At 39.9% G+C, this 16,464-nt stretch overlaps 2 protein-coding genes across 5 annotated transcripts; both read right to left on the reverse strand.

Moving 5' to 3' along the window:
* Positions 1–1,405: 1,405 nt before the first annotated feature.
* On the reverse strand, positions 1,406–7,882 carry stambpb (STAM binding protein b). Of its 2 annotated transcripts, none has more exons than XM_036527176.1 (10): positions 7,670–7,882; positions 5,998–6,235; positions 5,262–5,337; positions 4,933–5,028; positions 4,214–4,592; positions 3,359–3,483; positions 3,109–3,246; positions 2,600–2,712; positions 2,183–2,282; positions 1,406–1,947 (listed from the first exon to the last, which is right to left on the reverse strand). In XM_036527176.1, exons 2-10 carry the CDS (start codon positions 6,198–6,200, stop codon positions 1,891–1,893), a joined length of 1,287 nt encoding a protein of 428 aa, XP_036383069.1. In that variant the 5' UTR covers positions 6,201–6,235; positions 7,670–7,882; the 3' UTR covers positions 1,406–1,890. The 2 variants fall into 2 exon arrangements, with proteins under 2 accessions (XP_036383069.1, XP_036383070.1); XM_036527177.1 differs by lacking the exon at positions 7,670–7,882 and adding an exon at positions 6,590–6,668.
* Positions 7,883–10,190: 2,308 nt separating this feature from the next.
* LOC118777061 (RNA/RNP complex-1-interacting phosphatase-like) lies at positions 10,191–13,745 on the reverse strand. 3 transcript variants are annotated; one of them, XM_036527781.1, is made up of 9 exons: positions 13,685–13,745; positions 12,982–13,057; positions 12,655–12,730; positions 12,322–12,453; positions 11,982–12,105; positions 11,680–11,740; positions 11,261–11,545; positions 10,711–10,836; positions 10,191–10,601 (listed from the first exon to the last, which is right to left on the reverse strand). In XM_036527781.1, the coding sequence occupies exons 2-9, from the start codon at positions 13,017–13,019 to the stop codon at positions 10,439–10,441; spliced, it is 1,005 nt and encodes a 334-aa protein (XP_036383674.1). In that variant the 5' UTR covers positions 13,020–13,057; positions 13,685–13,745; the 3' UTR covers positions 10,191–10,438. The 3 variants fall into 3 exon arrangements, with proteins under 3 accessions (XP_036383674.1, XP_036383676.1, XP_036383673.1); XM_036527783.1 differs by lacking the exon at positions 13,685–13,745 and having other exon boundaries at positions 11,261–11,336; positions 11,499–11,545; positions 12,982–13,308; XM_036527780.1 differs by lacking the exon at positions 13,685–13,745 and having other exon boundaries at positions 12,982–13,308.
* Positions 13,746–16,464: the final 2,719 nt, after the last annotated feature.

The following is a 16,464-nucleotide window of genomic DNA, read 5'->3' on the forward strand; positions in this document are numbered from 1 at the left end:
AGAGTATGGTCACATGAAGTAATACCCTATTGTGAGTTTAAATGAGGTTTGATGGTACAGAGATAAATATATGTAAGGAGTCAAAACGTCAGGGTCATTGTGGTTATTTCTGAGGGACATTCCAAGAAGGGACTCTCTCATGACTTTAGAGGTATCGCATGGGCCTCTCAAACCCTTGCGAAAACATTACACACCTCTACAAACATTATCTGAGACAACCAAAGAATATTACGTATAAGCTAATGCTGCTTCCTAATAACTAGGCAGTGGTTGAGGTCCACCCCAGAACTCCTTCTGTACTGCAGGTCAAATAAATTATTACAGACTACCTAACCCATCAGAATGAAATCAGAAAAATAATTCTTTCATGAGTTTCCTGGAATCTCCAACGGTACCAGTAAGTGCTTACAGTATCACTGCTACTACAAAGGAGTTACAAAAGACTGCAGATGTTCAATGCCTAATGGTACTGTAATAGCGCATTTCACTACAATCAGAGCTTGTATGTCTACCCTTCAGTTTTAAACCTTTGTTTTGTCAACTGTCTTAAGTACTTCTTAGCGAAACAATGCAAAAGAAGGGTAGAAAGCAAAGATTTCAAAGCACCACAAGAGCTGGAGAGAAAAACATATTGCATCTGGATGACTGCCAGAAGTCTTGATTTCTCACTCAAAGCATTATTCTCTAAACATTCCTTCATTTTATTGCATCTATGCTAATACCTAAACCCCACCTGCTCAATGAGCAGTATTTTTTACTGTAATACATTTTTATACCTGTTTAGATTAAAAGACAGGTTGCTAAAATTATTATAACCAGCAGTATTCTAAGAAAGCATTTTGTACCAAGTAAAATAAAAACTAAATACAAAAACATGGAAGTGTCTCCTTGAAACACCATGGTCTCCTTGAAACCACAAAATACAGAGATAGTCATTATCTCAAGTATGTACGCCGCATGTAATAAATATAATACATGTCTGAGCAAGTTGCATATTATAGGTACAAGAATGCTGAAAGTGTCTCCACAGGCTAAGATAATGCTGAGGTTATACATACAGTCATTCCGATGAGACTACACCAGATCAAAACACAAAGCCCCTTAGTGCCTATGAATGATACATAGTAAATTTATGTTAGGGGGAGTTTATAACTTGTCAGCGGTTCTATATGAACGGGGCGGTAACTAAAACAGTTCACTCAGTAGAGTGTTGTTTTCTGTCATTACCTCACATTTATGTTTCACCCTGGTGATTCTGCAGCACATTGACTTAACGTTCTTGAAACCCAGTTGATAAAAGAGACTGAAAGTACAAACAAGAACAAAAAAAAAAAGTCTTGAAGGAAGTTGGAAAATATGCTTTGCTTCTTTCCTTTCAAATAATGTTTATACATAAAAATGCTGTTTGACAATATGTGTGTTAAGAGAAACCATACGTGACATAAATAAAAACATAAAGACATAAGGAAATGAGTACATGCAGATCAGGATAGATCATGACACATAAAAGCCCCTACTGTGTAAAGGTTAAGTGTGGGTCCTGGTGTTGTTAGGTACCAAGTGACTTTTCTGCTAACATTCTGCCCATAAGGTGGGGGTGTGTTCTCGGAGTGCATTAAGACAAACGGAGAAGGCATGAGTGATTGAAGACAGTCCCTGGAATCTACTCAGGCAGTCCACATCTCAGAGTCTGCTCCTGCTTCACAAGCGGCCAGGGCGTGATTTCGTTAATGCCTGGCCAAAACTACTCCTCAGTCAGACAAGCTGCCGTGCTTGTTTGGAAAAGAAGACGCTGTAATTAGACAGTAAATAAATTCACTTCAGTTTGCAGTAGGGCCAGTCTCCATGTCGCTGTGGGCTGGTCTGAAAAGGCACACGCATGGTGAGGGATCACCGCAGGTCCAGTACTGTCACGTTGCTGTCCGTGATGGTGATGTGTCCACCAGCCTGTGAGAAAGAGGCAAGAAAGGGGTGGGTCTGAGCCATGTGGCAGTTCCATTCAAATACATGTGCATGTCGGGATGTTTTGACTTTGGGATGCTAAGACTGAAATTGCAAAAGAAAGTGGTAGCCATGAGAAGACTGAAGATGGAAAGGTGAAGTCTTCACTTTACAAAATGACAGAGTGACAGAGGCATGATGTAACAGGTTGATTTATCAAGAGCGACAAAGCCCTACTCACAGTGAAGAGCGGAGGCTCTTTGGGGTGTGGGTGGAAGCCTTTCTGCTTGCAGGATGAGATCTCCTCCATTCCATAGTCAGTCAGCCTGAAGTATCCAGTTCTATAATGCATACAGACGCATGCCCCCAAAGTGTCAAAGTTGCCAACAAACCACAAAAAACACATACAATGATATGCTACATATCGGACGTATTCTTATAAGAGGGACTTTAGATGTTCTGCATTTCATGTAGCTCTCACGGCTAAACTGTAAAAAAGAAGTGCTATGCAGACAAATTCACTCAAAACTTATTTCAATGCAGATGTTTTAAGAGGGGAACAATCCGAGTTGCAAATCAGCTGAAACCTCAATCCCTGAACGCCCTCATGCACCCCCACCCACAGAACCCCTGACCCACACCCTGTGGTGGCACTCACTCATTGAACTTGGGGGAACAGACAATGGCGATGGATTCTGGCAGCATGATCTGGTAGGAACAGTGGGTGTGCAGGTCCACACTGGATAGGAACGCGGTCTGTGTGGGGTGTGTCTACATATACAAGAGGAATACTGCAGTCATCTTCACTCCCACATGACACAAATATGCATAAGAATTTATATCATCTCCTAGTCAAAACAGACCCACAGCATGAGGTGTGCCATATGACTGGGCATAAGAATATAAGATTCCAACACATGTAAACTGGGGTAGTAGCAGATGGTGGTGTGATTGAACATCACTAAACATGACTTGACTTGATGCAATTTGAGTCCTCAAAAGACTCCAAGGTCTGCCTCTCGCTAATTTGCCTTTTTTTTGCTGGTTAGTAAGTCACCTCACCAGGAATACCAGGTGTGATTCATTTGTCTACTGAAAGTAGCTCTGGCCCTCTAGGAGCTGCCCCTCCTTAAAGCAAAGCAAAGCAGATAGCTAGACGGGACTCACGTGGATCCAGCCTAGGGTGATAAGATTGTACTGATCCTGGATCAGGAAGAGTTCCTCTTCATTTTCTGTGTCACAGTAGTCAGGCCCTCCACACTGTTTTGGCACGATCACATGGGTTATAGTGAAGGCATTCTGGGTCTGAAATAGACACACACACATACACACAGATGACGTCCAGTTACGATTGCGGCGAAACAAATATACACACGGTGCTATTCGCTCAACGTGCGGGTAAGTGAGTAGAGCGTACCAATTTGCCACAGAGGATGCCACACGTCTCCACTGCCCGTGCTGTATTGGCATCCGCCAGCTTTAGGAACTTGTGGCAGAGCTCAGAAGGCACTGCCAACTGCCGCAGCCCATCCACCATGAAGCCTGGACAGACAAACAAACACCACTGTGATGCTAAGCAGCTTTCCCAGCTAAGAGGAAACAGTCTGGAAGTAAAAATGTTCCATAACCATTTGTGTTTTCTGACATAATCTTCGCCCTCAAACAATCCAACAGTTGATTTAATCTAGGAGAAAACAAACTAATACCAGGAAGTCATAGATGACAAATTAATTTTCTGACTGATGTTTTGTGCATCAATGCCACTCTATAATTGTTTTTTTTTGTCTTAAAGGAATAATGTGGTGTTCCCATAATCTTTGGTAAACATCTAAAACATTATCATTACACTCTTTCTTTCAGCTGGGGATGAGAGATGAGATAGAACTTTATTGATCCCACAGCAGGGGGATTCACATGCCACAGTAGCATTAAGACAGAGGTAAAAAAGCAAGAGTGGCAAAGTGCAATAAGGTAAAAAACACAAAAATACAAAAGAAAATACAAAGATATATGTATATATATATATATATATATAGAAATATATAAAGTCAAGAACCAATAAAATAGTAAATAAATGTACATTAAAAGTAAAAAAAATACAGTGCAGAAATGAGCACTGAGTGCAACCTATATATAAGCAGGAAAGTAAAAAATAAGGAATACCAGGAATGCCAGTCTAGGTAATGTATACATTAGTAGGACAACTCCTGAACCATTGAGATTCTGCAATGAGACTAAATCTCATGAAAGGCAAAAATCGAATGTATCTTACTGTTCCCTGGACTAATCAAAGCCCCTGGCTTGAGAGAGCGGTCGAAGGTAGGGGGCGCTGTAGGGCGAACAGAGGGACTTGTGTGGGTGGGGGTGCTTCCGGGGCTCTGCGGGGGAGTGGTGGTGCCAACATGGGGCTGCGGGGGTCCCTGGACACCCGGCACAAGAGGACTGTCAGGCGGGGGTGCACTGGGGACCCGGAACTCCTGGAGGATGCGCTGACGTTCCTTCTCCAGCTCCTGCCGGCGGATCATCTCCTCGAAGGCGTTGAACTGCTCCTGCTCTTGCTGCCGCTTCTGTATGTCTGCCACGCGCTGCCTCTCAGCCTCCAGCTCCCTCTGCCGGGCCAGTTCCCGTGCCAGGGTCTCCTCCTCCGCTTTCTTACAACACACACACACACACACAACAGGCCTCGCTGAAGAGCTGTGCCCTCTTTCTCAACAGCTCCTGGTCACATGCCTCTACTGTTTTGTGTGTGTGTGTGTGTTTTTTACATAAAAAGATTTATCCAAGTGGGTTTGGGCCTACTAGCCTTCTAGTCAAAAGCTAAATACCATTTAACAGCATTCTGTTTAGTAGGTCAGACTGAGGCCTACTCATGAGTGATGAGTCATGATGAACAGTACAGACTCATCAGTTGGGAAAAAACATGTTCAGCCAACAATAATTAATTATACATACAATTACTTTATGCCAATGGTGTCTGTAACAGATACATACCCTTTTAAGAAGATATTCAGCATATTCCTTCTCATATTGCTTCAGAAGGCCTTTCTTCAGTTCCTCAGCCTGTGGAAAGGCTACCTCCTTCAGTTTCTATCAAATGACAGGATAAGGCTGGTAAAATCATACACATTAGCTCCCGGAATGTTTGCATATTTTGCTATTTTGTACACATGCAGACACAATTTGTGATCCTACATATTTCACCTATCATATATTTTGCACATTTCAATGGTGTGTGTAGTGTTTTTATATTTCACTGACATTTAAGTGCTTCACATATGAACCAAACAAACAAACAAACATGGTCCATTTTATCTCCCTACCCTCATTGTGTCCTTTTTTTCCGGAATGTTGGCCGTTTTGTAATCCCGATGTTTGGGAAGCTTCTCAATGAAAAGCCTGAACATAAGAAAAAAAAGAATCAAAGACAAAGTCAGATAATTTCATACCTTATAATGAAAGCCTCATAAAAAAGATTAAAGTATTCTCATGAAATCACACAAGGGACATGAGAGTCAGATCATTTCTATGTCATGAGAGGTAGAAGCATGTACCTTAACCTTCTGAGTATGCCTGTAAAATCTTTTTGTCACTAAGTATTAGTTCAAACACAAATACAGGAAATGGTCACAAAGTTGTAGTAAGTTACACTTTCTCAGCTGCAAAATGACATTTAACTGTACGCACATCCTACCTGACTCACCTAGTGCATTGTACCTTAGTGGCACTTAGGTTAGTAGTAATCTTAGTATCTTAGTACTACTATGGTACAATGATATCAAATAACACAAAAAAACTTACAATAACAACAAAATGATGTCATGTAAGTGTACTGCATCCATGCTTTGAATAATGCTCAGAGGCAAAGAACACTGCAGTTCCCTCCTGCTGTGGTGGCTGGTGGGCACTGTGGCACTACAGAAATTGTAACTAACCATAGGCAGAGTTGCTTAGGAAGCTGGCATCGCATTTTAAGAGTTTATTGCAAAAGACAGATGTGATGATGTAGTAGCGCTGCCCCTCTCAACCACCAGAGTCAGAGTTTAGACAGCCACTTACGTGATATACTTGTTGTAGAGGACAAAGGCATGCTCCGCATTTCCCTCCTCTGTGTAGATGCTGGCCATGCGGATCATCTCCATGCCGGAACGGAAGTAGCGACGAGGAGGCACATCCTCATTGACGTCCACAGAGCTACCCTTCTTGGTGAGCGCGCGCACTCGCTCCTCTGGCAACAAGCTCACGTCATTGTGGTCTGGCATGGTGGCAGCGGTTTCCAAGACAACGCTGCTGGTTCCTGGAATTACAGTATACCTGTAACCATAATCTGAACTATACCAATAAGAGCCAGGTCCACACAAGCAACATCATCCATGTGAACAGGACAGAACTCCACTCCCTTCCAATGAAATAGGTTTCTACAGAGTGCGACAAGTTTTGGAATTGTAGATGATGCTCATGGAATTTCTGTCATTGATGTACAGATGTGGCTGCCAGACATGTAATCAAAAGAATTTTTAATATTTTTTGATCATGATCATGTGTATATATGTGTAAAATATGTAATAAGTTATAATATATAGTTATAAATGTATAAAAAGTTACAAGCATCTAGCAACTTAGTATTACAATTTAAAAGTTAAGAAATAACCTTAGTTACTCCTGGAATGATGTTTCAAGTTTTCTTCGAATTCCTTGACTTCCCAGATATGAGAACGTGAGTATATAGGTCACCATCAAGGGGTAAAAAAAAAAATGTAATTTCATCTTAATCATCAAACTTCTCCAATTGACATGAACTGACGGACATGTAGATTTTCCCAATATGGCTGACCTGCAGATGAGGTGTCCCAGCTCATCTTGTTCAATGACACATACGGTCCTCATTCATTCACAGCTCTGATGCATGTCTATCATTAGTCCTCTGTTAACGTTAGTCCCCAATTCGCTAACTAGCAAGTTATATTCTCCATTATTCAGTTTAACGTTAGTGCACAATTGATGGTGACCGTCACTAACAAAACCGACATGGATTTGAGCTGAAACACTCACACTATTTACACTCATAAGCTGTCCTAGGTAATTAATTTCATATATGATAATGTCTCTTTGGCCAGCTAAGTAGCCATAAACAATAGACATGAAAATTGTAACTAGCTAGCTAGCTTTGCAAGTAACAAGTGAGTTAGGTTACTAGTTAACGTCAACGCTACCCTAGAAAAACGGGTCAGATATGTCGCTAGTCTACATCCAGTCGCGGATAAAGTAGCTAGCTAGGTCCTGATAAATTCGTGTCCGTTTTGTTCGAAACGATGACAACAACAATCACATTAGCTAAACAAACCACCTCATTCGCTGAGCTAGTTAGCAATCGTCACTAGCAAGCTAGCTAGCTAAAAACAAAGTGATCAAACAATTCGCATGATCAAGCAACAGTACGTCGGCAAATTGCTGCACTTGCTAACACTTAGTATCAAACTAGCTAGCTAGTGGTGGCCAACATCAACTAACGTTACCATTCAACTTACTGCAACATAGCATCGCTACATTGTTTAACTCATCAGAATACAAAAAATACGCTGTATTAACACTGAATTATCTAGCTACTGTTTGTTTGGCAAGTTACGTTTACAAGCTAGCTGTATCAGTATTTTGCCGTGTGAGCTAGAGAAACCAGTCATGAATTAGATAACATAAGCTAGCTAACCTTAGCTGATAGAGGAAGACTTACCTGCAAACTGTCAGTGCCAAAATCTTTGCTTTTCAGCTTGCTAGCGCGCTAGCCACTTAGTTTTTTCCATATAGCTACGTCAGCTCTCGAGATAAATTAACTCAATCCTTACTTTGTTCCACACGGATTTTCATTAAACAGTTAGTTAACCAACAAGCTAACTGCTGAAAATGAAGTAAATACAAAACAATCAGCGAACGAGCTAGCTTGCTACCTGTCTTTGACAAGGTAAAGATTTATGTAGCTACTGGTACTACGGCAATTCCTGTTCCTATTTCAGCAGCCTATGGCTTAAGCTTGTAGAAATCAGCTGACTCTGAAGTCATCTTGATGAAGCCATGCTCGCTGTTGTTGCAGACGGTGCAATATACAACATGTATACAGGGTACTGGCCGAGAAGCGTAGTCGATTTCTCTCGGGAAGGACCTTGCCCCTCAAAACCTAAAACTATGTTTATTAATCTAGCAACTACGAATAAGTACTTTAACAAAACTTTAATAAGTCCCACCTGCCATATGTGACGGGTCAGCAATTCACCAGAATAAAGTTTGGGAAAGAATTTTTACCCTGCTTGCACTCTATAATAAAGTGGTTACCGTTAACACCGAAATATAAATGAAAAGCGAGGTGAAAATTTACTTCGAGAGCAAAACACGAGAGGGGATTAGTGACCACACCAACGCAAATGAATTTTGATCTCTGTGAGATTAACATGGAAGCACTACATGAAAAGTAAAAGTAAGTAAAATATAATATATAAAATGTTATATATATATAAAAGAATATATATTATATATATACATGGTTTTTCTTTTTTAGAAATAAATTAATCATGACAAACAATAAACTGCACGTTTTACAACGGGAAGAACCTAGAGCGCTTGTGATGGTACAATACATCTTAGCCTGCCATAGCCTGCAGGGTAGTAACCACCACTCGGAAAATATGTGATAACTTCAACTTTGTCCATCACATCAATTACATAAGACAACATAAGAATCATAACTTTATCCACTGTATTTAAACGGTGTATATGTTAGCTGGCTTTAATGTTTCTTCTTCCTTTTCATATTGCATACTATGCTTTAACAGTATTTATATGCATTTCATGGCAATAAATAATATATAAGGGAAAAATGGCAGTAACATTAAATTTCAGCAGAGCAAGATATGCATGTTCTAGCAATATGAATGAGATGACGCTTAACTACATAAACCATATTTTCAACCTTGAATTTGTGTATTTGCTCTGGATCTGGTTGTATATGGCTCAGAATGACTTATGTAAGTGCATTTCTCACTGTATCAAATGGCAAGTAAAGAGGTTTTACCACTAGAGGTCAGGCTTTAATCAACCGGGCCAGAGCCATGAGTTTTGCCAAGTCACTCAGGTGAAAATGCAAGTGATTAGACCACTGATTCTCCATCCTGCTCCTGGGGCCCCCCTGCTCTGCACGTTTTCCATCTTCCCCTGCTCTACTTACCCGACTGAACTCATCAGTGGCACTTTTGATTAGCTGAGCACACCTGATTTAATCAAGAGCATGTTAGTCATTTCAATCAGGTGTGTTTGGAGCAAAGATAGATAGAAGATATGCAGGACAGGGGGGCTTCAGGAGTAGGATTGAGAAACACTGGATTAGACAATATACCCTTGATTTAAACACAATTACACAAAATTAGACAATGGCAATTGACTGGCTTGAAATGAAGCTAATTGATGAAGACTACTATTGGTATTAACTGTGAGAGAAAAACTAAAGATTAAGTTCAGTAATATAAAAAAAAAATAGAATTAACAACCTTAGTTTTGGGGGACAGGTGAGAGAGACTTTAAACAAGGGCAATGCTCCAACATGCAACATTAATTAATAAATTAATTCAGTGTATTAATTTATAACTAATACACTGTTGCTCTTCTTGACTGTTGGCCAGTGCTAAGTGTGACAGTCATGTAAAGCAATTAGTCATGAACAAGTATGCAGACAGAATCAAAAAATGCAGTTGGTCATGAATACTTTTGGTTAGACCAGGCAAACACAGTGAAGACCTACTTGAAGCAAGTTCCTACTTCAGACACACCTGTGCTGTGCTATACTGTAAAGCATTAGATGTAGTTGTCAAACTAATGAATGTGTCAAAACAGGGCACTGTACATCACCCTTCTCATTTATGTCCATAAACATATGTTTATGAACATTTTAGAGATATCTAACAGTCAACATAATTTCCACTATAGCACTTGAAATAAGATTTCCATTTTCTGTAAAGCCTATCATGTAAGAGTCCTAATGGCCCAAAGACAAAGTATATGTGTATTTCAGTTAGACAGGAAATAATTCCATCAAAAACAGATTTTTGCTTGGGATAGCTCCTTCCTGTGACAGATGCGAAATAAGACAACACCACAATGAGATTCAGCAACTGCTTGATATTCGGTTATATAGCAACTGCTGTGGCTACAATGAATTAATGCAACACATACATGCATCTAGTTGTTTAGGATACTATGGGTGTTAATCATGTTAAATGGCCCGACAAATCACTTTCCTATACAACAGCAATAATGCTACTGCCAAAACTGGGCACATCCTGAACACCTGCTATATGGAAAATAAATTCAATGACTCTCCAAATGCACTTGATAAAAAGCCTATATTTGTCATTAATTATGACATTACATATTAAAACAGTAGCATCAATAAAAGCATCAATAAATGGTTAGTTATAAGGACCAGATACCAAATCAGACAAACCATAGAGAGAAATCAATCTTTCAGCATTTTAAACCAGAAACAAATGTCAGTCCTGCTCCAGCCCTGTTCCTGAGCACAGGGTCTCGTAGGCCAGATCTCATAAGGTGGAAGAGGAGGTGGATGAGCAGGGCCAGCAGAATATTGATCTTCTTTCATACCCCTATGATTCAGTGGCCTAAAAACAGCCACAGGACCATACGTTGTGTGAGACCAATACCATTTTCAGTATTTTTACAGTAGCAAACATTCTGAGATAGTAAAATCAAATTAAATCATATGCATACATGTTGTGTTCATGGGAAGGCACTTTCTCGCTTAAGGGTGAGGATCCTTGGATAGGAGAGTCCTCCTGCCTACAGCTAACACTACCCCGAATGGGTTCCTGGTCTGGCTCCTCCATGCCATCATTGCTGTCCAAAAAGGAAAGAATCATTCAATTCACACTAACATCACAGCATATTCAGTTATTCAGCCACAGTCTAGTCATTTTTAGCACCAGGAAAATAAAATGTGTCCCTTCATTGTCAAAATGATAACCAACACAGACAGGACAGAAAGAAAGAGAAGTTGCATATAAGTCGTGAACCACACATGGGGAGTAACATGAACCTTTTCCTTGAATGACAACATTGCTCAACATAAAAGTTAAATATAAAATAATGCACAGAACACAGTATAATTACTGACACCATGGTCATATCAGGATTTGGATTATATCCATACATATTCTCTTACAGATTTCATTGTTTTTTTTCCATTGTAGCCTTCTGAAGATGAAAGCATATGTACTTCACTGATTCTAAATGCAGCAGTCAGATTCCATGCGAGCCTTACCTTCTCTTTGGACCACAGCACAAGTCCACAAGGTAGTTTTCTCTTTCTATGGGGTGACCTCGTGACCTGTTGAACACTGAGCATGCACGAAATGAACACAAAACTTGTGAGGGACAAATGCCAGTGCCTTGTAAAGAGTCATCTTTTTTTGTCGACTCCACATCAAACACATGAACCTGTGAGTAAACAACTATTCCATTATTTGTTTTGGTTTGTTTGTTTAACACAGTATACTCACATGCGATAGCTTCACTTGGAACCATCCCTTCAACATCAATGAGATACCTAGATTTGAAAACCAACAGCTGTATGTATTTAGGTCAAATACATTCATCTGACTTTTACTATTAGAATCAATAAACTTTCCAAGTTACTTAATCTGTCCATACAGTTTGCTGTGGCAGGACAGACACACCTACCTGCACACCAGATAACCAGTACGATTCAACCCATGTGTGCAATGTACTCCAATTAGTTTGTCTGGAAAGAAAATAAGCTTACTTTCAAGTACCAAAAACATCTACATCATGGTCACACAAATTTTAATATACATTATTAAGATGGATATAATACATTAAATATTTCATGTTTGAGAATAAAACAGTATAATGTGTGAGAGAGGCATCTCTTGTTGAGCCATGTGCAAGCGTATAGGATTTGCAACCATTACTGAACCACTGAAATGACTTTTACGAACTTCAGTTTACAGCACTAAACTAACCATTGTTGTTATTTTCCCGCAGAAATCTGTTGACTGCCTTTTTAAATCTCAGGATAGTGGGGTCACTTGGCACATCATGTCCAGCAGTGAAGATCTTCAGATAGTACAGACTGTCTGGCAAATCCTTCAGTGCAAGTGAAGAGTACGAGACGAGAGAGAGCAGATATGATGAGCCGCAAACTACCAAATGTGTACAAACATGACCATGCAATTAAATGTACAAAAATATGCCACATCAAATGGATTTTTTTCAAAGCATTATTTTTCCTTTACATAAGCAGATAAACAAGCATTTGCTCTAATTGTGAATGTTATAATTATGACTGATACGTGCTCTCACCGTGGGCTTATAGTAGCGTGTGGTGAATGTAAGGTCAATGATGAGGCCCAGTTCCTCCTTCTCTTCCCTCAGTAATCGTACCAGGTCAAAGGGACCAAAGGCCTCCAAGGAAGGCAGCCGTTTCCTGAATGACTATAAAAACACTGAATGACAACACTGAGAGAGAGCAAGATGACAGTGATGGTACTACTACTGTGATACTGGGGTGTGTATCACCTTGTGTTTAACAATTGCAAATTTAAGGAAGTTGCTTTCTAAAGTCTACACTTAAATTCGCTAAGGCTTAAGAAGTCTCTCATAAGACTGCAGTTAGCTCCATACAGCTCCTCTCACCTGTTTAAGGGGGACCTTAAATGCAACGAATCGTGTACCGGGGATCCTCCTTCCCAAAGCTTTATAATCTGTCCATCTGTAGATATTACAAAAACCTATTTAGCCACCACATTTTCACAACACAATATCATCAGGATCTGGTTTGTTCATTTACAATCATTTCGTATTGTGGGGAAAGAAAACAAAACGCTGCTATGGAGACGTACTTTTCAGACTTTCAGGCAGAGTACAAGTTAAGTAAAAGAAGCAACATTCTTCGCCACAATGTTACCGACCGAATAAGCGATCTATGTCGTACATTGTCCGCATCATCACAAGTTTGTTTACCTGTCTGGAATTTTGTTCCTTTTCGACGGCACGTTCATCAATACCCTCAAACTAGGGGTAAAGAGATTCTTCACCCCTACAAATATGATACCATACTTTACCAAAGAAAACATGGAGCTGATGAGCTAGTGAGTGTGAAAACACCGGCTTTGTTTTTCGGTAACTCCAAGCGAAACTGAAACGATTTGTGTCGACATCTGAACTGGACGCTCTTGCGGGCATATCAGATCTACGCGGATGAAAACTTGGCAAACTATGATAGAACACAATTAATTTAAAAGGTTAAACTTAAAGTGCCCGAGCACACCCACAATATCATGTTCTTTGCTTGACAAGACACCTCTTTTCAAAGCAGCCCCACACTGCTAATTAAATTGAGTTTTTAATAAATCGCACTAAAATGTTTTTCTTTGCAATGGGCAGGTTCGGCTTGCCTATCGCAGAAAAACAAAGGCGAAATAAAACGTGGCGTTGCAGAGTAGAATTGCCGAATAAACGCGCTGGAAGTAGAAGAAACGAAGTGAATATACGCTATGAATAAAAAGCCCACTTCAGCTTCAGATTAGAAGGGCAATGCCAGGTTATATCTGGCTACTGTCTTGTATAAAATACAACAAGAAGTGTCATTTTGTCATTACGTTTGTCAGATAAAATCTGTGACATACAGATAGTTATGTTAAGAAAAAAAAAGCCGAGTACATACGTTGGAACAAGCCAATCTCAAAACACTGGCGCGACAGCCCACACTATGATGTTTAGCAGCCTAATGATGACGTAGGAACCATTATCAATCATAGTGGACAACGAACACTCACTCAAATTGTACGCTGTAACATTAGTTCTAAAAGTGGATTGTTGATCTCTTAGTGAGCTGTTATCATATATGGAAATCTTACATGGACCACCCACTAAGTCGAAAACATGTTTGCCTGCTGCGGTCATGGATAAAAGACAAAGCGCCCCAATGCGCCTTCACTCCCCAACTTTCCCAGATGCCCCCTTAACGTTAACATTTTTGACACCACCACTCAGCGGGCCAGTGAGTCAGAGAATAGTACGGGAAGGTTTAATATGTTTATGGCAGGACACCCTCAACATCCAGTAGCAATGTAATTCGATGACAGAATTACTCTATAAATTTACGTGTTTGGTGGTCGGTGCCCGCAAACATTTTAAGAGAGCAAAATCGTTAGCCCGCAAGCCAGTGACGGATATTCATGTTTTGTTCGCAAAGATCTGATTACTGTGTTATCCATAGGATTTATTAACGTCATTTATCATAACTGCTTTTGGGGCGGCATTTGTGATACACATGGGACGTCATTATAGCATACTGGTTAAGAAGCAGGACTCATACCTGAAAGGTCGCTGGTTTTTCCCCGCATGGGCACTGCTTTTGTACCCTTGGGCAAGGTACTTAACCCAGAATTGCCTCAGTAAATCTCCAGCTGTATAAATGGATTACATTGTTTAAAAAAAGTGTAAGTTGCTCTGGAAGAGCATCCACTAAATGCCAGTAATGTAATGTAACATTTTCCCTGAATATATTAAGCAATATTTTCTCATAGGCACAAAGTGGGATTGTGATATAGGAAACTGTTAACACAAAATGGCTGCATAAGACACTGTGATGTATCCCCAATGGCTTGCAATCGGTTGCTTACAACCTCCAAATTTTGTCCCATCCAATATCACAGAACATACACGTGTCATAGATAATATGTAAAAAACATGAATGTGGCAAAGTTGCTGTGGCAAGAATTCTTCAGTTGCTTATCAAGTGATTCATATGAGAGTAGAAACACACAAGAGGTTGTACATTAACCAAATCATATGGTGACAGTTTGGAGTTTTAGGAGGATTCACATTTTCATGATATCAGTGTCAGAATAACCTTGCCTTGGGCAAAGACCATAAAATGATCTGTACAAGTTATTGCCTATAGCAAGGCTGACTATGTTTGCACTTTGCAATATTTGATTTGTCACGCCTCTTCAACACAGTGCTTGAGCAAACTCCTCAGGTAAAGTCTTACATGCATTAACATGTTGAATCATAACACCATAGGCTGCCGATGTTTACCCTTAGCAGTACTTTCTATCACCAGAGAAGAAACAGGGGCTGATGTCATTTTTAGATATTGTGCCACTTTTTAAAGTGCAAGCAGATTTTTTGTAATTGATTAATAATAAACACAACTAAAGTAAATATCCATGCCAAACAGAAAGACCAAGCAAGAATTTGATCCTTGTGGTATAATCCAGACAAGACAAGAAATAGAAAAATGCTTGGCCCAGATCATTATTTGCAACCATACTCCATGCTTATACACCATGCTCAATGTTCTTTCAACAGGTAGTGAAGAGTCAGTGGAAGATTGTTTTGCTCCCTTAGGTCATGGAGACGGGTCTGCTATTTGGGGCCAATGGGAATGCAGTGGCTTGACACACATTTACAGCCATTACAGGAGTTCCTTCATGAGATTAAGGCCTTCTTTACTCAAGTGAGTAACAGGATAATAAAGCATTTTATATTAATTTTCATTTCATTAATGAAAAGCCAAGTGTAATATGTGTACCTTTTGAGCATACTGAAAAGGCTGCAAAAAGACATGGTTCTCTCTGTAAAAATACCAGTGGTGGTCATGAAAAGAAATAAAATGTCTTTGACATAAACAAGAACATTATGGATTAATTTTGCAGTGCACTGGATTTCTTGGTATTCTTTCTAGAACACTTACAGTATTACAGCATTAAGTGATTGGAATTTGCCCTCAACTATTCTTTAAGGTTTGGGTCCCCGGACTCAGTGCTCCAGGTATAAATAAGTTATCTATTTATTGGTAACAATAAACCGTGCAAGACTCAGGCCCTCATTGTTACAGTTACAGTGACCTGAGTTATTTATGGGAACTGATGTGCTGAAAACTGACCGAAACTTTCAAGTTTAACCTGGTATCTTCTGCACGGAAAATGCACTACTTGAACTCGGCACTTCATGCGAAGGCGCCGGACCCGGTGCCTTTGATTCTGGAGCAGCCGCCGCTGCATTAGCAGAAAATTGTTTAATAGGAACCAGAAACGCTGCATGGCTGTGCGACTGTAACTATGCAGGATATTAGAAGTCCTCCACGTAATTTAGCCAGGTAAGAAATTATTTAAATCAGATTTATAAATCTTCTAATTCCTAAAGCTACCACTCTTTCACGATAACAGTAGCTAACTAGCTAGGGGAACTGGCTAGCTAGCTAAGTAGCCTATCCTAAACCAGGGGCGATTCTAGGATCAGACCTTTAGGGGGGCTCAGCCCCTAATGAGAATGTGACATGCATACAGTGCCTTGCAAAAGTGTTCAACCCCCCATGCTAAATCACTCATTTCACTGGATAACAATTAATACATTAGGCCTAATAATTTTCTATATATTTTAATTTACAACAATAATACTTTTAATGAACTACTAGTAGCCTAAGCAACGTGAGAT

The sequence above is a fragment of the Megalops cyprinoides genome, chromosome 4, assembly GCF_013368585.1.
Source record: "Megalops cyprinoides isolate fMegCyp1 chromosome 4, fMegCyp1.pri, whole genome shotgun sequence".
Taxonomy (NCBI): domain Eukaryota; kingdom Metazoa; phylum Chordata; class Actinopteri; order Elopiformes; family Megalopidae; genus Megalops; species Megalops cyprinoides.

Bases quoted from the DNA above. Each gene is read 5' to 3' on its own strand.
- LOC118777061 (XM_036527780.1), bottom strand. From the start codon at position 13,094: ATGTTTTCTTTGGTAAAGTATGGTATCATATTTGTAGGGGTGAAGAAT. The intron at 12,106-12,321 runs GTGAGAGCACGT...CTTGCACTGAAG, and splicing joins CACGCTACTATAAGCCCACG to GATTTGCCAGACAGTCTGTA. The intron at 11,741-11,981 runs GTTAGTTTAGTG...TTTTCTTTCCAG, and splicing joins GCGGGAAAATAACAACAATG to ACAAACTAATTGGAGTACAT.
- stambpb (XM_036527176.1), bottom strand. From the start codon at position 6,200: ATGCCAGACCACAATGACGTGAGCTTGTTGCCAGAGGAGCGAGTGCGC. The intron at 5,338-5,997 runs GTAAGTGGCTGT...TCTTATGTTCAG, and splicing joins CTCTACAACAAGTATATCAC to GCTTTTCATTGAGAAGCTTC. The intron at 2,283-2,599 runs GTGAGTGCCACC...TATGCATTATAG, and splicing joins TGTTCCCCCAAGTTCAATGA to AACTGGATACTTCAGGCTGA.